We start from the raw sequence: 23,747 nt of genomic DNA on the forward strand, positions 1-23,747 counted from the left end.
TCTGAATGCACACACCACAGCTCTGCCTCTTGTGAATAAGTATCCTGCTAAATTATTACTCAAGTAGAATATTTTAAGTCCGGACATATCTGAAGTAAAAAGCTGTTTCTAAAGAGCCTGGGTGAAGTTTCACAGGCACTTTGGGTGAAAAGCTGAGGTCCTGTGCTTTGGAATAATTGTTTCTGGATGAAGGACAATGTACAAACTGAATCCTGCGTCGAAGGGGGGGGATTTCATCAAATCTTGTACTCTACTATCAGAAAAACGACTTATCGAAGGATCTTGTGGAATATGTTGCCTTTGTGTCAATGTGGGAACATGTGTTTTTTTGGGGAGTGAGAGAAACTCTATTGCTTCCTTCAACCTTGAGGTTTGTTTGAGCAGAATTCTGCTCAAACAAACCTTTATTCTGCCTCCGTGTGACATTGTCAACTTCCCTCACATGAACTATCTCTCATGTATTGTTGTGGTGTTGCTGGCAAAAGTGGACGTGAACCCCATTTCCAATTTAGCCGGAAAATTACCTGGACAGCCTTCTGAGACTGGATGTCAACTATGAGCACTCGATTCAAGGTTGGCTGTGTCACATAAATAAACTTGTCCTTGACGTTGACCGCTGATGACCACACACACCTCTGGACCGCCTCCCCCGGTGAGGTGGGGCACACCTCCTCCTGGGAAAAAAAGCACAAACACACTGTCAATTAATTGTTTTTCTCACATCAACAGGAAATACGGCTCGTTAAAAAACAATTATCTCCATCCAGTCATTATTCTGCGTTGTTTACTCCTCGACCGTCTTATCGCATCTTGGCAACTTGGATAAATGAGATTTTTGCGAGGTCCTGCAAAAAATCTCTGTAATCGCTCCCATTTGTCGAAACACGTAATCCCCGGAACACAAAACCCTGCCGACGATCTGCGGATGTTCAGCCTCCAGTCTTGGCAGCGCTCGCCTCCTCCCCGGCCGGTGGGAGCCTTAACCAGCCTCCCCGTCTCTGGAGTCCTCCTCCCTTTTGCCCCCTCCCCGGCCCTGCGAGCCCTACAGGGCTGCATTAGTGTGCAATGATTTAAGGAGCCGCTGGCCAGCAGAGGATGAATGAAGGGCTCCTGCGTGTCGGGGGGGGAACTCTCTCTCCCTCACTGTATTTACAACCGCAGAGGCGTTGGGTGACAGGTACCTTCCCACAAGCCAATGTCTTTTAGTTAGAAGGACATTAGGTAATGTATGAACTCCACTGAAGTATGTAAAGGATTGGAGGGGGCAAGGGGGCAGAAACACTCTCAGAATTTATATCTACTGCAGTTTCCCGCTCGTCCCCTCCTTTGTTTTCTCTCCAGGGGCGAGTTAAACCAGCTAATTTGGGGCGTTTTAAAACAATGACAGCTCTTTGGCGCTTTCGGCCTCGTGGCACCTTTTTTTTTTTAATCGGTAGCATCTTTCCGGGTCCAGTTGTGGCACCATCTGTCAGCGTTTCCCATCCAAAACAGGTTAGAGGAGTCCGTCGCCAGAGCCAGAAATCCAGGCACTCCGCTGAAGCAATCATCACTGGTATTGAACTGTACGAATCCCCCCCCTGCAGACCCACACACCGTGGTCCTTCTGTGTTATGTGGCTGTAAAACCGTACTTATTGCACCTTTTTAGGAGGTGAGAAATCGAACATGTGACGCCCAGCTGAGGGTGTGAATGGAGGTGGTCGTAATCCTCCACCGTGTTTACGTGTGTTGCATATGTCTGCATACGTGCGGTTACATAGCATTAATGTAATTTACGGAGTATGTGGAGGCTTCTAACGGGTGTAGATAGGTTTTTCCCTTTGTTATTGATATTCTTACTCTCTCCTGATAATAGACCGGTGTAATGTTTTTTTCATTGATCCACTGAAATCCTAAAAAGAGCATTTTATAGGGATTTTGCAGCTGAGCGATGACATTTAAACAGTCCTGCTAGAGAAATACGAGGCTTCTGATAGTCCCCCAGTTTAGCCAGTGGATGATTTGTGGCGTTAATATATTTGTGACACATCATCAGCCATCTGCGGGGAGGAAACTGCAGGAAGCAGCGGAGCAGCAACATCCAAAGTGTCAGAAAGAGGAATTTTAAAGCAAAGTAGCGGCGCACTTCGACACTGCTGTTCCCTCAAGGTGTTTCTCCAAGGTCTCAATCCAAACTGCTATAAACCGGCAATATGAAGCAGGGGAGAGAATATTTCGACGTTTGTCTCGCTGTTGTTTTTCAAATGGTTGACAGGTCAGTTGGTCGAAGAATGATATGTATCCCTCCTTTAGATACTTCTCCTGAATTATTCAGTGTCTATATAGTATGAGGCCATTCTTCTGTACACTGGCGACACTGAAATGTCATTAACTTAAAACAGAAGTCCGTCTCTGTCTGTAGCCGAGGCCTTTTCAGATACCGTAGATAGGACAGGACAAGTAATTGAGATTTTTGCATTACACGTCTTCCTATATATTTTACTAACTTGTTGATCATCACTTTAAAGGAAACACAATCTTCTCTGACAGATTAAAGCGCCTCCACTGACGGAGAGTGAAACACTGAGAGAAACTGCTTCAAGCTGTTGATTATGTTCCTTCAGGGACACAACGGGATTTTCAGATTCTCCTCTGCTGCAGAGGGAAGTCAAATAAAATTATTTCCTGAATTGGCTTTTCTGCATTTGGACATTGGAATGTTTTCCCTGATACTGTGCGTATCACGGTAAAACACTCTATACGGTACTTAAGGATAATGGATCGGCGGCGCCATTACCATAAACAAATCAATCAATGCTCCCTGGTGATGGGGAAAACTTGAGCGCCACGTTGGGAGCGGCCTTGCGTTCACGCAGCAATCCCCCAAGACAGCACTGGAGCTGGCACCACAGCCCTCGCGGTGATTGATACCCTAATACAAACACACCTCTCCGAGGAACGCTTGGCTGATTGTTGTGCATTCACGGCACTGCATTATGTATAACAGCCATCCAATCAGCGCGCGGCTCGTGGATGAAAAGCAGCTCGGAGGAAACCTGTCCTTTGGAGAACACATGTAAATCTACCGGGTATCTATCAACGAGCCGCTTTGAATATTTTGCTGCTTGAGAGCTTCAGTGATAAACGGTGATTCAGCGAGGGAGGCTGCAGTAAAGACTCCACGGAGAGGTGAAGCCCCCCCGACTGCATGTGGTCCGCCAATGTATGAAATTAAAGAGAGGGGCTGTAAGTCGGCCCCTGTGTTCACCCTGCGTTCACCCTGTGTTCACCCTGTGTTCACTCTGTGTTCACCCTGCGTTCACTCTGTGTTCACCCTGTGTTCACCCTGCGTTCACTCTGTGTTCACTCTGTGTTCAGCATGTGTTCACCCTGCGTTCACTTTGTGTTCACTCTGTGTTCAGCATGTGTTCACTCTGTGTTCACCCTGCGTTCACTCTGTGTTCACTCTGTGTTCAGCATGTGTTCACCCTGCGTTCACTTTGTGTTCACTCTGTGTTCAGCATGTGTTCACTCTGTGTTCACCCTGCGTTCACTCTGTGTTCACTCTGTGTTCAGCATGTGTTCACCCTGCGTTCACTCTGTGTTCACTCTGTGTTCACCCTGTGTTCACTCTGTGTTCACTCTGTGTTCAGCATGTGTTCACTCTGTGTTCACTCTGCGTTCACTCTGTGTTCAGCATGTGTTCACCCTGCGTTCACCCTGTGTTCACTCTGTGTTCACCCTGTGTTCACCCTGTGTTCACTCTGTGTTCACCCTTCGTTCACTCTGTGTTCACCCTGTGTTCACTCTGTGTTCACCCTGTGTTCACCCTGTGTTCACTCTGTGTTCACTCTGTGTTCACCCTGCGTTCACTCTGTGTTCACTCTGTGTTCACCCTTCGTTCACTCTGTGTTCACCCTGTGTTCACTCTGTGTTCACTCTGTGTTCACCCTGCGTTCACTCTGTGTTCACTCTGTGTTCACCCTTCGTTCACTCTGTGTTCACCCTGTGTTCACTCTGTGTTCACTCTGTGTTCACCCTGCGTTCACTCTGTGTTCACCCTGTGTTCACTCTGCGTTCACTCTGTGTTCACTCTGTGTTCACCATGTGTTCACTCTGCGTTCACTCTGTGTTCACTCTGTGTTCACTCTGTGTTCACCCTGCGTTCACTCTGTGTTCACCTCTGTGTTCACTCTGCGTTCACTCTGTGTTCACTCTGTGTTCACCATGTGTTCACCCTGCGTTCACCCTGTGTTCACTCTGTGTTCACCCTGCGTTCACTCTGTGTTCACTCTGTGTTCACCCTGTGTTCACTCTGTGTTCACCCTGTGTTCACTCTGTGTTCACCCTGTGTTCACTCTGTGTTCACTCTGTGTTCACTCTGTGTTCACCCTGTGTTCACTCTGCGTTCACCCTGTGTTCACTCTGTGGGTTAGGGCTAACCCTAACCCTAACCTTAACCCTAGGATGGCACTTAGTTGAGTGCACAGCCCAAGGCCCAATTTTGATATTTTAAAAGTCAACTATGCATAACATAGGATATATAGTTATAAGTGGAAAATAGGGCAGTAAAAGTAAAATATTTGTAAATAAAAGATTCAGTTTCTCCAGTGTAAAGAATGGTTGATTTACATTGCCACAACTAATTTAACAAAACCCATTATGAAACCACATTTAAATTCACTAAATCCAGATTTGGATTTGGATCTGCACCAAATTGCGCACACACATATATCTGCCCCCTGAACAGACCAGAATTATCCTCTGGGAAATGTTAAAAACTGCCCTATCGCACAATATTTGATGGCAATCGGTTCAGTACTTTTTGCGTATTACTGCTAACAGAGACGAAACACCCTCCTCAGTGGAAGTAACTCGAGTGGCAGATCTGTCCTCCGAGGCCAAACAAGCCTGCACATCTAAGCCAAATTGTACTGAATTGGACACACTCTGAGATCTCAACACAATAACATCTTTTTTTTTTTACATCAAGATCTATTTTCCCAACTAGCGGACAAAAATGTCGAAAAATCTCACAACTATAAGAAAACTTTAAAAAACATTCCTGGATGCGTTAATTTTGATGCAAATTGGGTTCAGCACTTTGTGAGTTATCCTGCTGACAAACACAGTAGATGAGAGTTGTGTTGTTTACACAGCTTCACAATTACCTGAACATCTGGTGTCAGTCGACTGTGGGTTTGATATTCAGCAGCTTCAACGACACAAAGTCACCTGATCCACGGATATAACACGTGAAGTCTTCTGTGAAAACTCTGAGGCCTGCGTCACTCAACCTGAGCAGAAGCTCCTGTAAAGCTCATGATTTGTAATAAACCGACGAAAACATTTAATTGTTTCATTTAGCTTTTCAGTTCATTATTACATGAATCCACAAGTTTAAATTTGCTGCTTCACTGGTTCTGAGCCTGTGACTTGACTCCTTTGCATAACAATGGAGAATTGTACCAAACCAAACCACTGAAAACCTAAAATTAAAGCCAGGAGCCTGACGTGTTTCTACGCTGAGGATATTATTAAAAGGAAATGGTCATGTGAGAATTCACAGTTTGGGGAAAATGCCGCAGCTTCACACATCCAGCTCCATCGTGCAGAGGAAATTATGATCTACAGCAACAATAAAGTCCAAATGCTCGTTCTCACACAGGAAAAGTGCAGTGAGTCAAAAATAACAAAGCTGTTTCTTCTTCCCGAGCACTCACCTGCAGAGCCAGCAGCTTCTCACTGGGCTTAATGTGTCGTTGTATCTCACACGCCACCGGCTGAATGACTTTTATACCATCTTCATAGAACACATAGAACATGTTGCCAATGCCGAGACCTGCAGGAGAGAGAGTGAGAAAGAGAAACAGCTCCGTTACACACCTGAAAGAGCTTGTGCCTCTGCACGGTGTGAATGTTTGCAACGGAAATAAGCCTACAACACTGTTATCTACTTCCAAAGCATCACATTATTTAATCCCTCTCATCACAGTTCACCAACCCTATTACAAAAAATTCAATTAACTCCGTATAATGAATGCTAGAGTGGAGCAGAAGCCGCAGAGACGTACCTTCTTCTCGCCACAAAATGTTCGCCACTGTGAGGGAGAGAGAGAGAGAGAGAGAGAGAGAGAGAGGAAAAGGAAGGATGAAAATAAGTGCAAGAATCAATAGTGTCCCCTTTTGTGAGAGCTAACAACCGAACACTAACTCGTATCGGGGCCGAGAGGAAGGCAGGGCCGCATGAAAGTTTTATGGAAACTGTCTCCCTGACACCTATGGCAACAGATAATCGATGGAGCACTCTGCTTGGAAATAATTTGATACCAAACACTGGAGAATGGAGCACAGTCAACAAACTACAAGCGCTGTAAAACGCCTCATGATTTTTGGAATGCGGAAACGCTGAATCTGTGAAATAGGACAAAGTAAATATGTATAAAACATCCGGAGACATCAGATCATCACCCTTCAATAAGAAGAGTTTTATGGATAAGCCGCCTTAGACACACATGCACAGGTTTCCGGCTCAGATGATTATCATACATCATTAGCAGGGATTAGTGAGCAGCTCCTTCAGCGTTGGCTCCTGTTATGGGTAATTTCTCGTTAAATTCACTTAGAGGTGACTAATGATGTGAGATGTGAAGTGAAAGACACACAACACCCTGAGTGGTTTAATGGGTCGACCCGAAACCCCGATCCCGCTGGCTTTCAGAGCACTCAGAGAATAAGAGACACCGGTTGACGACTAAATAAGTGATGTGGTGAGAAGAGAATCTGAGGCCAGTTTGCAGATGGGTCCAGATGTTTGGGAACCTCTGGGGGGAAATGACGTGTTGACTTTTAAAGTAAAAATATACGAAAACAGTGAAGGAGACATATTATGCTTGTGTCGTTATGAATGTACAAGCTGTTAAAGTTAAAAAGCCCAAAGTCGGCCCCACAGAAAACACAGTTCTCTGTCAGTAGCCCGACCGATCCCCCCCCCGACAAAGCCTGGGAAAGCAAGATTGTCGGCTGAAATGTCCTACACTTGCTGCAGCAATGGACAATGAAAAGTTCATTTTTATCATTTGAAGATAAAGATAGAAAAATGTGGCTTTAGGATTAGTCTGAAATTAGTCTGCTTAAGGCAGATTGGCAAAATGTCACATGAGGAGAATTCCAGAGCTGATAAATTCTCTACTGACTCTCCTCTGACTCGTGTGCAACGTGAGACCCCCAACCCGGTTTCATCTATCCTCAAGTCATTGCAACTTCACATCTTACAGCAGGTAAAGTCCAACTCAAGTACTGTGTTATATTATATTATGTTATTGTGTAATATATATTATATAACACAGCAGTGATACATGAGTGTATACAGCCAGAGATGTGCTGCCTGAAAGGGAATTTCACAGAACTAGGCCTCAAAGTCGTCCTTCAAAATGTTTTGTTGGAAGTAAAGATGTTGTCTCCGTAAGGACATAGAAACTAGCAGGAGAGTTGAAACTTGTTCTCATAACGTAGTGAAAAATGTGTGTTATATTGCTTGTAAGTTAGTTACTACTTACTTTGTTCTTAACAAGACTGGAGAATTATCTGTCTTTAAACTTTGGTTATGACCAATTCTTTATTAAATCTAATATCTGATTAATAGCTTTTTATTTCTATACATTGTTTTTTTGTGCTTTCTCTCAGTTGAGAACAAAAAACCTTGATTGGTATCAATTACAATGATTAATAATTAGCTAATTTGCCCAGAGGTGCTCACACGTTTGCACACAACTGTATAGTCTAAATACCAGAGCAAATGTATCCACTCAATCAGCATTATCCTCCAGCAGCAGCAGCATCCTCTCACGCTGCCTTTTTAACCGTGACCTTCTCTCTCATTGTTCATCTGTCACCCAGTCCTCCCTCTGCTTCCACCCCATCTTCCATTTTCAGGCATTTTCAGTCTACAAACCAATCTCCAGCCCAATTCACATCCGATTCTAATCTCACCTCTAATGCAACGCTCGTTCCTGCAGCCTCTTGTTCGGGCGGACGGACGCAGAGAGGGGGAAAAAAGAAAGAACGAAGGAGACAAAGCCAACGAGACTCAGTCAGCCTTAATCTTTCAAAAGTGCTTTGTCATGTGTTTCCTGTGCACTCCTGCATACCTTTCAGCTCATTAAAAGTTACACAAAGGGAGTGGGGATCTTAAGATACAGGGACAAGGAAGGAAGGGAGGACGTGAGGAAGGAAGGAAGGAAAGGACAAAACAAAAAAAGGGGGAAAAACAATACAATTTATTTGAGATGTGCCAAAAAATGGAACATGGAGAAAATGGAAAAGAGGAGTTGAGATGAGATCTTGTGTGCCCAGGTCTTTTCCAATAGCCCACAGTATTGATGCTATTCATCACTCTGCAGAGAGACTGTGGCTGCTCTGCGCATACAAGGGGCCCATACATCAACTTCATCATCCATATAACAAAACAAGCTGCTTGCCACTGTAGGCGGTGAGTTCACTCTTTCTGTTCGTAATAACTGTGTTTCCACCGGGCTCGGGGGAAACGCCATGCGTGTGCACCAGGCGCCGCGGACTCTGCGGTTCCTCCCCGTCAGCAAGGTTACATAAATTCAATTTGTTTACAAGAGCACGCCGCTGCGTCAGTGGGCCAAACAGCCTGTGGTGTTCACCATAGAAGCGTGGCGGGAGACGGCGAATGCATAATATCTGTAGACTAATTGGGTCAGAGTGGATGCAAATGTGAAACGTAACGCAAGATGACTGGCGCGGTCGTGCACATTTGTTTGCTGCACTTTCCAGAACCCAGCTCTGAGGTTTCTGGGAAATATTGACCCCTGCAGTGTGTTGAAGTTATGCTTCAATTATAGGCCGCGCACAAATACTTTATCACTGACAAACTGCGACGGCTGTAACAGGCTGAGTGCCCGCTCGCAGTCATGAGGAAGCCGAACGGAATGACAAATGAAACGGAAGAAAAATCTTTCCCCCCTTCCTCATCTGCATTGATACAAAACAAATATCCTGTCTCTGCACTGATGGATAACATGCAGAGCAGGTACACCTCATATCCATTACTCCGGCAGCAGGATTATGCATCCACCTGCCAGCTCCCACTTACAGTTCGTCCAGGATGGAGACGCCTCTGGACTCCTGCTTTGGTTCTTAACTAGTAGACCTGAAGAAGCTTTATCACTTACTTCTATTCTGCTTTCTCAAATGAGCTCTTTGTTTTAATACTTTTTATTAACTTGATTTCTACAACCTCAAATGTTATCTTTATTCTTGTCTTGAACATAGTTTGCCTTGCAAGTACAGTAGAATCGGGTGATACTGACTTTCTTTACTATTTTTCCTGTTAGGCCTCATTATGAGAGTCTGTCTGTCATAGAAGGTTCCCTCAAGTGACAGATATCAATATTTCTCGTTCATTACTGAAATTAAGAGAGTTCTGTTTATCTTTTATGGGATTTTAGCATTTTTTTGTGTTTTTTTTCCTTTGCTTTCATGGTTTGAATCGGGCTCAGTTGGATAACATAGATACACACTGTCTTCAAGAGGCACATTATTTTACCTTTACTGGTCATTTACGTATAAATATTAAATATTATTGAGATACTTAAGGTTTTAAACGAACAAGAGGTGTAAAGGATTAGACAAAAAGCGAACCCAGACAATCCATGAGTGTCTCATATTTCTATCTGTGCCTTTCATCACCAAGACAATATTTCTAAAGAGGACACAAATACATGGTTTCCCGTTCTGAAGGGCTCGCTAGTATATGTTGAGAAAATGTTATATTTTGGGGGGTAAGTCATCGTCCACATCCTAGTGACGACCTCACGGTATAGGAAGGAGAATCCTATAGTTCAATATAATGCAAATGATTACACTGTGCACAATGAGAGGTATCAGACTATGACAAGAAAAATATTTTCTTTGAACTAAATGAGTTGATAATAAGCAGGAATATACAGAAAATCAGCAGCAGACCTTAAAAAGATAAAAACTTTCCAAAGAGAGTAGAAGTGGTCAAATTAACATCCAGTGGTAAAAAATTCAGACAGATGGGATGATGATACCTTTTAAAAAAAATCTCAACTCTAATGTGAGCTGAGGTCATGAAGTTGAAACTCTTACAAGCCAAGCAGAGATAAAAAAATATATATATATTTTTCTTGTATGATTTGAAAAATGTGAAAATGACAGTTTCAGTTGTCAAGGGAAAGTCACGACAGGTCATTTCAGACACTGGCGCGCCGCATGCTAATTCAAAGTGGCGACCAACTGCTTGTGTGTTGCTCTCTGTCGCGTTGAAGGGAATACTGATGAGGAAAATATCAGTTTCAGTCCTTTGGCCTCACTCTGCACTACAGTCATGACTCAACTAGTGATTCAGCTTTTATATATTTTCACCTTCTTTTCTGCAGCCAGCAAATTTGTATGATTTCATTTTCTGTTGCCGTGCTGCAAATATACGAGGATGATTGATGATCGAGGGCTGACTTCAACAGAAAGTCCCACACGCTACGATTTACAGTCAGGTGCAGTCGGAGAGCCTTCAGAATGACAGCGCTGCCTGCACTGGAATTAGAGCTCGAAGCCTGTGGGGGGGGCGAACTGAACAGCGTGTCATGTCTGTAAGAGGAAAAGTTTTGAAAAGACTTAATCCTTGAAGAAAAAAAAATCCCTGAGAGTTTCAAGTTAATGGAGAGAGCATGAAACATCAAAGCCTGAGAAATAAAACTCCCCGTCTGTGCTCAACAGAAACAAAAAACTGCTACTGGACACGTGGAAAGATGAATATCTGTCTGTGCGATGGTTGCGTGCAGGTGAGCACAATTTTGTACGTTTCATGAAATTAAAAATATAATTTTTAATGCTTTATAAAGATTGAAGTCGCTAAAGCTGCTTTCAGACGTGCACTAAACTCAGAAGAATTCACTGTGAGCGAGAACCGATGCTGGGGCCATAAATAAGAATCCAGAAATTGACACGTCACGTTCTCCAGACAATTTCCTGCTGTTCTGGAAACGTCCGACTGTGACAATCTCCTGCTGCGTTCTTCATGGGCTCTGTTGTTGGGACACCGAATGGAGTAAATGTCTGAAAATGGCTTTAGGGTGACTAAGCCTTTTAAGAATTTCAGATAATCTTTTTATTTTAATGTGAAATAAACCACTTTACAATTTCATTATAATTTTATTTAGCTGGTTTTCTGTTTGCTTTGTTTTGTAGTGATTAACCTTATTTTGTAAATTAAAGCACACTTGATAACAGTAACAGTATAACACCCTTTTTGAAAGCACAAATCATGAGGCCGGTGAAGATGCCCACCTCTAATAGTCACATTGGGATAAGAAGTGAATCTTGAGGTGCCTGGAGGTTCCCACCTCTAATTCCTATCAATAATATTCCCATTACATCAGGTTTGTAACAGAATGCATCAGCGGAAATATCCATAAGCTGTCATGTTGGAACCGCGGCTTTAAGGCATTTAAACTTTCCACTGGATTTACGATAATCACTTCACCAGGCCCTCAGCATGAAACCCGGTCGACAGCCACTAGGCTCCTGGCACTGTAGATGGCGTCGCTGCCTGGTTAGAGCCGCTTGCTGCTGGCAGCCCGTCCGACACTGTGAAAGCCCGCTGTGATGGGAGGGACACCGCTGATGGAAACATGGACGCTGTTTTGGCACGAGCTGATCTCTATTCAGGGGATATGGAGCAGACAGTTTGCCAGAGAGCTCAGAATGAAAAGAGCTTTGTGAAGACTTTGGTGTGAAGTTGTCGTCCTCGTACGTGTGGGATCAAAGCGCAGGAGATTGCAGGGCTCCGGTCCAACCAATCACTTCACCAGCATTGATTTCACTGATTAGATCCACCTCTCGTGAACCAGTGTCGCGTCTGATTGGAACCAGAGCTGAGGAACATCTCAATATCGAAAGGTGGTGGGAGAAATAATTTAGCAGAACAAAGAATAAAATAAAAGACAATATAAAGGTTGATTTACGGAGATTTAGGTTTGTCCCTGAACTGCATGTCAAGATGGAGAAAATGACAGTCCCCAAAAGTGAAGCTAAATCAATAGTTGCCTCCTGCATTTTAGCAGATGGGACATGGAGTACAAAGTCAAAGTTCAATAAACTGTAGGAAGCTATTCTCACACTGAATAAACGTACGGTACATATGGATTGGAAACGGGTGAAGTGACCTCACCCCGTCTGCAGATGTGTCACGAATTCAATAACTGATCACGACTGAGTGGAGATGTTTTTCAGTATAAAGGCGTAAACTTGCTTCCCTGCCCACTGAAGTTTCAAGATTCCTTCTCCCTGCTGAAGTATGTAAAGGTCATTTACAGTGAATCATAAACAGTGAGAGGACAGTATGGAGGAAGAGAGAATGCTAGGATATAAAGAACTGACTGTAAATCACGGTGCACTTAATCCCTCTGAACACATTTTGCATGTGAATGTGCAGAATCTGAAGGTGAGGGGAAATATTTTGGGGCCAGAAGCTTTCTGTTCTTTTTTCTTCTTGTTTGAGGAGGCGTCAGAACATTTACCGAAATGCATCAGCTATCAGCTTTTTAAATAATCTGCTTTCATATGCAAATAGCTGCTAATAGAGATTAGCCAACGGGTTGTGTGGACCTAAAACACGTTCGACTCGTAGAAGAAATAATTGGATTGTAAAGAGGCGGAGATGAAGTCAGATATCCAGAAAATGAGATACTTTCTAGAGTTGATGGACTTGCATGTTAAGTGGACTGATTGGTTGTCAGAGGAAAGATGCCAGAGAAGCTGTAGTAAGGTCTCCTGCACCAGTACAACCTGTGCCACCACCACATGGAGAATAAAGCATTGACTGGAGATAAAGTGTGTGTAAAATAGCTGCTGAATATTTCATCCATAAGAATTTGTCTGTTATCTGTCTGTGTTGAACCAAGTTTGCAAAAACAAGCCCTTGCCTAAGCTGCCTCCTCCAGCTTCTTGTCTCTCTCGACTTTGTTTCATCTTTTCTGGAGAGCATCATCCCTGTAAACAACGTGCAGCCAATAATAAACTTTATTCTGAAAGACACATCAACCGTCGCCAACTGATAACCCATTAAAATATTCTGCGGAGGTATATCGTTCATGATAAAGAGTATGAGCATTTAAACAAAACCGTCCCCAGATCCTAATAAAGGTTTGAAGGGTTCAAGGGGAACAGTTACAGCACAGTGAAAACAAACCAGATAACACTGCTACTGTTCTGTCCTCTATGCTAATGAGCTCTGTAAGGAGAACACAATAAAAATGAATTATACAGTGAAATCCTCCGCCAAGTCAGAAAGACAGGTACAAATGGAGTTTTTCTTCCTCAAGTCAGTGACTCAACTGATTTCGTCCCCTTTTGAACTGCAGCTCAGCAGCTCGGTGAATAACTCCGTAATTAAAAGTTCTTTATTTGGTCCAGAACGGCACTTGAGCTAAAAAAAAAAAAGGGCAAAAGAGCAGCAGCGAGAGCGACTACCAGCCTCAATCCACCGTACGGTCCTCCTGCAAACCCCCGATACGAGACACGGAGTGCAGCCTAATGTGGAGACGTAAGAAAGTGGAGAGACCAAAGCAACAAACGCTGGTTCTGAGCCCCGCGGATCCTCTGACGCTGCAGAAATAATTGGCACATTGCGAAGGGCAGATATTTATGCCAGTTTAGCAGCAGCCTGTCAGAGATGGATGCCGCTCTGCCTGCTGGTGACAGACGGTTAAAGAGATCTCAGAATAGTGACTGCTCAGGTTTTCCCAAACAACGAGGCGCATTGGGTAAATCTGAGAGAAGAAACAATCAGACCGTTGTGTAGGCGCACGCGAAGAAAAAAAAGGTTCTGACCTTCGCGCTCCTCTGTGGTGAATTCATCTTAAGAAGCTCATTTATGCCTCGCTCATCACATCATGTTCTCCTGCTCGGCTTCTGCTTTGTATCCTTTGACAACTGAGCTCAGTTTGTTTTTCAGCCCCCTCTCTCTCTAATTCAAGTGTTTGAACGAGTGGCCCGAGGCAGATCATGAACACATTTTCCCGGAAATTAGATAATTACTTTCCACAAAGTCCGATTTTTAAAACATTTTTCGTGTACAAACGCAACGTGTCATTTGAATCTGTATCTGTATCAGATCAATGGTACCCCCCATTTAAATATCGGTGGTACCTCTTCCCTGTGCCTAAGGATAATTCAGTCAGCACCAGAGGGTCCGATGCCTGAACACAGGGCCGCTGTGACAGGTTGCAGGGAATTGCCCCGGGGCCCCTGAGAACGGCTGCAACAGCAACTGCAATTTCATGAGAACATCCTGGTCATAGACCCCTTAAGAGGGCCACATGCCGCTATACCTCTCTGCCAATAGCCCAGTAATGTTAGAGGTTTGAAGACTGGAACATCTATCATGTAGCATGTGTTTCCATGCAATCTCAGAGCCCATCTGCTATTGTCTGACAACAAATTAGCCTCTTGGGGCTACGATATTTCTGAGGCTACCAGTGTAGACGATCTGGGCCAAGGCTCCATCTTCCGTTCATTGCACAGTGTTTCCAGTCCGACTAGTTTCTTTTATCTCGTACTTTTTGAAGGTGTTTTAGGTCAAGACGACATTTGGCTCATCCCTATTAACAGCTATTTGTATGCAAATGCAGATAAATCAAAAAAGGCTGATTTCGGTCAATGTGATCTGCTTCTTTTTCTCTCCACACACACTAGTTTACCTGCGGGGAAGTCAACTAGAAACAGAAGACAGACGGCTTCCGGCCCCAAAACCTTGTCCCTCATCTTTATCTCCTGCACATTCACATGCAGAGGCTGTTTGTAGAGATTAGGTTTGATGTAGGGCCTCCCAGATTGTTTTGGCTTTGGAACCTCCAAAGTCTGTTGAAGGTCTTCAGCCCGGATACGTACAGTACATGATAAGAAGCTTCTTTTAGGTTGTGAGGACATTGCTTTCCCCCGAGATATGATCATGATTGATGCTTCAACTCCTGATTGGTCAGTTCGTCTTCAGAGAAAAATGCATGTGTTGACAATACAATCTCAGCATGACGTCCATTCAGCAGCTGCTCCGGAGCTTTTGATTGTATCCGGAACCATCGTCAGCAGATGGAATCGGCCCAGTCACTGAATTGCAGACGTTCACATTTCCATTTTTCTGAAAAGATGAGACTGCAAGTTCCTCCTTGACCTTGGCAACTGCAAACGCTTATGTGTAGTTATTATTTTAGCTTTATAATTTGGGAAGCAGACTTTGAAGTAGATGAACCAGTGAATCATTTCGTTTAGATCTAGAATTGGTACGTTTAAGGTCAGAGGTTTGTTGGTTGTTTTTGCCTGCACCAGGATGTAAAGCAGATGTTCTGAGGTAATAGCTGAGCCTGTGAGAGCCTCTCTGACCAGGACACGATGCCATATGGAGGTTATATGGATTCACACACTCCATGTTTGCTTTTGAATGGCTTTCATGTACGACCTCAGTTCCTGCAGCTGTATGTGCAAAGTTTTAGAAACAAAAACAGTAGCTACAAGTTCGACTCACTGTACTTACTGATCGTTACCTCCACCAACGAGGTTGTGTTTACACCCTCGTCCGTCTTTTTCAATGTTTTCTCAAGGAGTAATTCTTTCTTGATGAAAATAAATCAGGCACATTTAGGGACCTGATATCTCTGTGTGGTGCGGTTTAATTGGATTTAAGTGTGTCTAAGTGGGCTGTTGGGCCTTGGTGGAGCTCTACTGAGTGCCATTCGAGTTTGAAGTGTTTCTTCTTCTCCGAGAGGTTTTCTTTTTGGTATTCGACTGAAATGATTATTCAACAATTGGCCAAAATGTGAGGTAATTACTTTAGAGGCAATATGACAGGATGTAGACTGAAAACTGAACTTTTTCTGTACAACAACTCCCCTGTGCTGGAATTGACCAAACCTTGAATATCTATATACTTGGTGGAAATACATCTTACAATGCTATGTACAAGGACAACCACCCACGCACGTAGAACAATACTTCTGCAGCTGCTCGTCTCAACATACACGATGGTGAAAAGAAAGTATATTGTCAAGCTTTGTTATATTGTTGTTCGGTTATTGTTGGATGAGATATTTACTGATGTGAAAAAACAAACCTGTTTTCGAATAAAACTGTCTTCAACTTGCTGCTGATGATTTTAAGACATAAAATATCGATGCACTTTCAAATTTGACATATTTTGAGAAAAGAAAAAGGCTTTTTTCTACAAATATATTTATTTTCCTCAGACTAAGGAACAGAAAAATCCACTTGTGGTTTATAACATGTCTCATTTGCACACTGACTTGTGCTGTCATGTGACGTAACAGGGTCTGACATGTACTGTGAGGAGAGGCCAATGCAGCACAATGGGCCACGCTGGTGAAAAGCTCTTAGATGAAAGACACTGCCAGGTTTGATGTACTCGTACGAGCTGGCTGAGTGTTGATGAAGATGAGTGGTCGAGGTCAGCGAGGGGCCGGCGCTCATCGCGACTCCGGGAAGAAGCAAGACAGTGAAACGAGAATGGATCGCTCGCTGCAGATGAGACAAAAGGTTGATATCGATGTGAGGCGAAGCTCGGCCGGTTGCTTCCTCAGGTTCGTTACAGGTTCATAACGCTGCCTTCTCCCTCAGAGAACTGTGTTATCAACGCAGTAACGACGGGAGTTCACTGGCTGCATTTAGCATGTACTTCTTTACACGTTAATGCAGGTGACGTCTGCCTTTCACAGATTAAATGCAGGTTGTCTCCACTTCATCGAGGCTGAACTCCATTTCCAGGAGGGTGGTTAATGGCAGCTGAAGACGAGAGTTGAGGCAGGAAATGAGCTAAAGGGAAAAATGTGAACAGCAGGACTTTGTAGACCGAGATGAATACGCACATACTTAAGAAGAAAAATACTTCTAAAGCATAAATGAAACTTTAACAATGCTGTGTAATCTAAATGTATCAGAGAGTACTTTGAATACAAATCACAATCAGCCTTGGAGCAGTTTGTTCAGGTTACCTTGACCAAGAGTTGGGAACATTAAAGGAACATTTGTTCTTATTTGTTATTATATTTCATAAATATGGAAAAAAAAATATTCTATTCTCCCTTTTAAATATTTAATATTACCACTTCCAAGCGGGTCATGGTTTCCGCTTGTTTGTTTATCAGCAAAAACTACTGCACCGGTTTCTGCAAACTTTTGGTGGAAGTATGAGACAAAGGCCAAGAAAGAAGTGATTACGTTTGGCGAAGATCGAGACAAAGGAGCGGATCCAGGAATGACCGTTTTTTAAAAATATACATTTTCTGTGGTCTTTCATTGATCCGTCATATTTAGGGGACTGATGTCAATGAGTTTATGTAATTTGATGGAGCTTTATTAAATTCCAGGGGACCGTTGGGCCCAAGCAGAATTGTTCTTGTTGTGGGGGAACGAGGTCTGTTTTGTACAACTTGTTATTCTGTTTGCTTGTTGCAAGATAAAAAGGCATTGATTAGAAAAACAAACCTGAGAAAAGCTCTGAGAACAAAAAAAAAATCCTTTCCTAAACTTGCAAATTGTCACCTTTCAATGTGTGAAATTAATTCCCTTTAATTAATGGATACGCCGATTTACATACACGTTTTTATCAAGTAGAATTCACACTTTGAAAATCTATGAAGTTTGGAGGAAACGTGCACAGATAATTTCCCGTGTGAGATTCATAGCACACGTGAATGTTTTGCATGGAAACATTGGCCGACTGTGTCTCGACGGAGCCTGTGAGCCTGGAGCTGCCTGCACAAACTGTGTTGTTCCAGCAAAACACCCAACAACTTAAATAAACACCCTGACATGCTCTAAATATTCAGCGCAAGATCATCTGTTTGCATTTGGCATGATACCAAATGCAAGTACACGGGTGCTTTGTTTTTCTGTCGTACATTTTTTTTCTGTAATAACATCTGCTTGTTAAACATATTAATAACCACAAACAGGAGAAGAATAGCTCAGGTAAAAAAAACAAACAGCTGCAGTGCACACTAACACTCGCCGTGCCTGATTAACTTTGCTTTGTTAGCGCACAACCACCAGAATACACACGAGCGGCTCCGACTCCCAGTCGTTCCGTTCTGCCCTTAAACGCTGACGTATTGACAACAGCTGGCAGCTTTCCTAGAAAATATCATCCAGCTGCCCCCTTATTGCAGCGGCCAATCAGGATATCTGTCCATCTGCAGCGGCTAATCAAATGCCAAGACAATGCAAATAAGGAGAGAGGGTCAAAACTCCAACCTGCAGCCTGCTCACCGAATTAATGAGTTTGGTGTTTGGTTGTTTGTTTCACCTTCTCACTTATAAGCAGTTGCACAATCAAAAGCAAGGCTGGACTTTAAGTATATGAATTTTTTCTCATTTTCATTCCGATGTGAATGATCTGTTCTCCTGCCTGTGGATCACATCGCTGTTCACACATCTAAAGGTCATTTGATCAGATATTTCTCTCCCAATCGCTGATTAATGAGTGTATGGATATTTCAAATATTCAAAATGGTTTAACATTCAAACGTGACATTTGCAAGATTGAAAAAAAGCTGAAAATCAGACTTTAACCTGTAACCTTTTTTAATAATCAGGTTCATACATTTTATTTGGGTTATTGCTTGAAAAGAAATGTTCAGAAAACACGTCACTTTCCACACACTGTCCGTTGCTGCTGCTCCTCTTTTCAGCCTCTGTCTCTTTAAGGCCTCTCCTAATAAAGTCCAGTCTGCTTCAACATGTAGGAATTGTTATGTGGCTTTGTGAGGGGGCGTTCCAGACGAGCTCTAGGCTGCATTAGGTGACTGATAAACATCGGGGCCTGACGAGATATTTAATTTTTTCTGTGGGGGAGAAAAGCTCCCGTTTAGTTACTTTTAATTTGAAATTCGAGCATTCATTCGAACGTGAGGAAATGTTGAAGTGAACCAGTGGAGGAGGCACCACAGACCAGCGCGTCCGAGGGGTAGTCAAATACAAATTTATTTGAACTTGATTTTTGGAAAAGGTGACAGCCCTATTCCCTTTTGTGCGGACTTTGTGCTTCTTAACTTTTCAGGGTTTTTACACAACTTACACAACTAACCTATGTAACAAACTGGAGGAAAGAGCTGACATAATGAAGAAGCATGTCCCCTATAGTTTAGTCTCCTTTGTCACACTGCTCTCTCTCTTTGTTCCCTCACACTCAGCTGTGAAGTACTTTCCGGTCGACCTGTGTTAAAAGCACTTCATAAAACTCTAGAAGTGTAGAAATAGATTTGACTTGACACCTTGTGTGGATTAAACTAACAACACTTGTCTTTTGTTCCAGAGCTCATTACTGTTTTGTATGTTCTGATGTCTGATGACAGCCGAGCGCGGCGAACATGTCAAACATGTCTGATACCAAGGTCATTATTAGTTCATCTGTAACCCTCACGTTCTATATTTAACAGAATTACAGAAGGTAGACAAAGTCAAACTAACTGTAAAATAACTTGCTGCTGCAGAGTTGAATTATTTTAGATTCAGAGCCAATTAGCAGCATTTTTCAGGCATGAAAGGCGGCCGAGAATTCACACTTTGATACGTACGATTTCAAAGCGACATGAGACAACTCACACATCTCGAAAGAGACTAAATCTCCTCTGATCAAACCTGCAGGTGCATCAAACCCCCCCCCCAAAAAAATAGAAATTGATTAAATATGTCGAGGGAAACAATCTGGAAAGTCATGGCAACATAGACTCCGCACAAAGAGCTGCAGTGACAAATAGGAACATCTGCTATTAGACGGAATCTAACAGGAACATGATGAGGCTGAAAAATACTTTTTAGCTGGTGATCAAACATAAAGGAGCCAATTCTGTTGCAAACTAAAGCGCTTACATTATTCTAATTATCCCCTGTAGTACTGAATGAGTGTTTAAACATTCACCAGATAATTTGTATACAGTATTTGCCTGCGATTATTAATCCTCCTGTGAAAACACATTCGGTATAATTACCACTGTGCTTTATTATATTCATGTTCAGTTTGTACAGCAGCCTGCACACGAGGGTTCCACAGGAGGAGCTAGAGTTAGAGACAAATACATTTATTACATTTATCTGCTTATAACACTTTTATTATGTTTTTCTTAACTGTTTATTGGGCTAAATAATATTTAAATAGCTAACAAATGTGACCCTCTCACATATGCTTTTCAATTTAATCTCTTTTATATGATACATTGTTATGCCTTGGCTGATGAATACACTCCACTCAGTGCTATTCTGCTTTATGATATATAACTTTGTAAATCTAATATCTGTTGGTTGGAGAAACATATTCTATAGGTTTTTCTTTAAGTGTTAAGTATAATATGTAAAGTTTGAGTATTTTGTGACATAATCACAAAATTGCGTCATGCAGTACTCAGTACTATCATGTACGTTCTTTGGACAAAATCCACAGCATTTGTAAACGCTGCATGAATTTGACATTATAATCCTCCCTGCTGAAGTGAATGTCTCCTCAGAATGTATATTTCCCGGCGCTGTGGTGAGAGTCACTAGTATTTGATGGCTGCAGGCGGTGTGACCTAACATTAGCCTCAGGCTCACAGAGACTGCTAATCCATGGAAAATGAGTAGTCAGCCTCTTACTGACTCAACTAGTCTTAATAAAGGTGATACTCTCATGTGAAGACTAGTCATGGACACAGTGAGTAAGATTTCCAGGCTACGACAGCGTAGTAAAGTCTGTTTCTTCTCTCTCTCTCCATTTGGTAATGTTGTAGTGCAGCCACGTCTGGCTGTCTGCTGATATCCCTTTGAACTGCTGTCCTGTGGGGTTGCTCACCCCCCAAAAAAAGCGGGGGGGGGTCTGCAATACCCAACTCCTCGCAGCATTTTTGCCCACGGTACGGCATCAAAGGCATCAAAGCACACAAGTGACATCTGACCTCGCCGAGCGTGATCCTCTAATGCACGACAGGCCGGGTGGAGGAAGTGTCGTACTGCGGGGGTGACATCTAAAGGCGTTGGGTCCGGTATGAGGTGTGGGACCGAGCGCACACGTGGGTTGTGTGACCCGACTGCAGAGTGAGTGGCTGTGTGTGCTGTGTGTGCGAGCCCTAATTACCCCACAGGGAAAAAAACAAACACACTAACAACTGGCCTCAAATCCCAAAGACAGATTCTGACATTTCGGAGAAGGTCAAAGTTAATAACGGTGAGAGATTCTAATAAACAGCAAGAAACAGGAGGAGATTGTTTGTGTTTGAAAAATGCTCCCCAATTTGAATAAGAAGTTTTTTTCTTGTGGCACAGCCCCTGATTTCACAAAGACATTTTGAGCAGTGGCAGCTGAGGCACATCCCTGATGTGGAGTCTGACGTGTACAGCTTTTATATCAACATTAGGGTTTAAGCATGTTTCTTTTAACACGGTTAAAGCTGCAGCACTGAAAAGATGAAAGACGACGGACTTAAAGTGGACGGCTCGGAACAAAATAATTGTTCCTGCGACGATACACACTAAAGACAGTATCGCTATTTCCTCCCTGCAGAGGCTCCATCGTTGCACCGCAGGATATAAACTATTAAGCACTCACAGGATTAATTATTAACAGATCCATTAGCATGTACATACGAGTTTTGCGAGCAGAGTCCTCCACAAATAGCGAAGAGATGTCCTCGTCCACGCCAGCTTGGTTCCTGGCGATGCAGGTGTAGGCGCCGGTGTCCTCGAAGTGGACGTTGCTGATGTGCACCTCACTTCCATTAGCTTTGAGGAGCAAGACGGGGAGAGAGAGACGAGACAGTTTTTCCTTTCAGAGCGAGATAAAAGGTGACTTCATGCTACAGTTACTCTGTTACATAAGTGTTCTCTCACATGTCGGGAAACAAGGGTGAGAGGTTTGTTTCAGGGAGAAGTCAATAAAGTGGGAGTTCAAAGGGAGAAAGCAGCACAGGCCTGCCTCACGCTGCGCCTGTCATTTAGTGTTTTTGTGCACAACCTCCCAAAAAAAAAGCATTTGTCTTCCCTGTTCACTGAAACACCTTCAAACAGCGAAACTCTGACTCTGACTGTTTGATCCTGACGCTTCACAATCCACCAAATCTATCAAAATACAGATATTATGAATCTGTCGATGACCTGAATACATTCACATCAACATCACCATTTCCAGCCAGAGTCTTTAAACTGAAAATAGCAACAGCGATCAATAACGTCTATCCCGGAGGCAACCAATCAGCTGCGAGGAACATCAGATGTGAGTCGATATGACAGAGAAAACACATTTACCATTATCGAAGTGCGTCTGATCCTTATTCTCCATTACTTTGAATTGCTCAGCCCAATGTTATTTGTGTAAAATGAATCTTTGCAAACAGCATTAGTCAGAATTGACAGTAATATAACAACAATGATAGTGACATTTATGTTTGTGGTATAGTTGAAGCAATTGCAGGAGGATTCGTGGCAGTAAAAGTGTTGGTAAAAGCAGTAGTAAAATAATAATGGAAGCAGTAGTCGAGGCAATAAAACTCTACAAGTGCACACGCAGTGAGCTGTAAACTCTGGACTCCCGTACCTTGCAGGGTGAGCTGTTTGGACAGTTTGCTTGTGATGTCCATGCCGTTCTTCAGCCAGGCCAGCTGGGGGTTAGGTACACCCTCGGCGTGGCAGCGCAGGCTGGCGGTGACGCCCGGCTCGCGGGCTTGGCTCTCCGGGTAAACTCGGATGACGGGAGGAACTGAGAATACGGTGGAGAAGAGGAGAGGAAGACATGTGAGAAGGGAGAAGGAGATGAATCAATCAATCAATCAATCAATCAATCAAATTTTTATTTTAACAGCCCATGGTCACAAATCACAATCTGTCTCTTAGGGCTGAACAAGGTGCGACTTTCTCTGTTCTTAATCCTCAAGAGCGAGAAAAAACAACCACAATAAAAACATTTGAACAGAGAAACTAAAGGTAGAAACCTCAGAGACCCACATGTGCAGGATCCCTCTCTCAGGAAAAGACTGTGTCTAAAAGACAGGGAGCAGTTTATCAGAGTTTAAAATATTTATACAAAAGAAAAACTCTGACAGAGATGAATGGAGCAGTAATTGCAATTGTAATTATAGCAGTATTGCCAATAATGGTAGTAAATGTGAGTAGGCGTATTGTGTGTATAAGCAATCTAGTTGTAATCACAATCCACAATCAGCTGCCACCGCGATCATGATCCACTGTTGTTTACACGAGTGTCACCTGAGGAGAGAGGCAGCCGTATTAAATGAGAAGTTTTCGAGAAGATGCCGAGTCCTGAACTCATGGCGTTGCATTAGTAAACACTATCAATGGTATCAAGTGTATTCTCAGTATTACTGAATACCTTCAGATAAGGTTAACATGCTGCTGCGGAGCCAAACAAATCAGATAAATAAGGGAGAGAACCTCTGTTCGGATGTTATCGATTTTGCCTGGTAGTCATTGATTTTACGTAACCCCTCTGTCAGGGAGGAGATGAGAGGATAGAAGCAGACAAAACAAAATGTGTGAAGAAAGAAAAATCCCAGACTAAATGTCACTCCTATTAAAAAAAAAAATACCTTGCTCTTGTTTACTCTACCCTGCAGCAAAAACAAACAGAAAAACCCTCCTACTGTACTTCCAAGAACTGTGAATCAACATAAATCAATGAAGCAGACAAATGCATTAATAATATGCATTTATGCATTGGCTGAGAAT

General features: G+C 43.0%; 1 protein-coding gene across 4 annotated transcripts in view; it reads right to left on the minus strand.

The window, feature by feature from the left end:
* fstl5 (follistatin-like 5) overlaps positions 1-23,747 on the minus strand; it is a 155,368-nt gene that overhangs the window by 14,092 nt on the left and 117,529 nt on the right. For all 4 annotated transcript variants that reach the window (XM_035162284.2, XM_035162282.2, XM_035162283.2 and 1 more), the window contains 5 exons: positions 22,600-22,761; positions 21,654-21,788; positions 6,053-6,079; positions 5,702-5,820; positions 525-674 (listed from right to left, as the gene is read on the minus strand). In XM_035162284.2, coding sequence (XP_035018175.1) covers positions 525-674; positions 5,702-5,820; positions 6,053-6,079; positions 21,654-21,788; positions 22,600-22,761 — 593 coding nt within the window. The remainder of the gene's footprint in view (positions 1-524; positions 675-5,701; positions 5,821-6,052; positions 6,080-21,653; positions 21,789-22,599; positions 22,762-23,747) is intronic.

The sequence above is a fragment of the Hippoglossus stenolepis genome, chromosome 7 (assembly GCF_022539355.2).
Source record: "Hippoglossus stenolepis isolate QCI-W04-F060 chromosome 7, HSTE1.2, whole genome shotgun sequence".
Lineage (NCBI taxonomy): Eukaryota > Metazoa > Chordata > Actinopteri > Pleuronectiformes > Pleuronectidae > Hippoglossus > Hippoglossus stenolepis.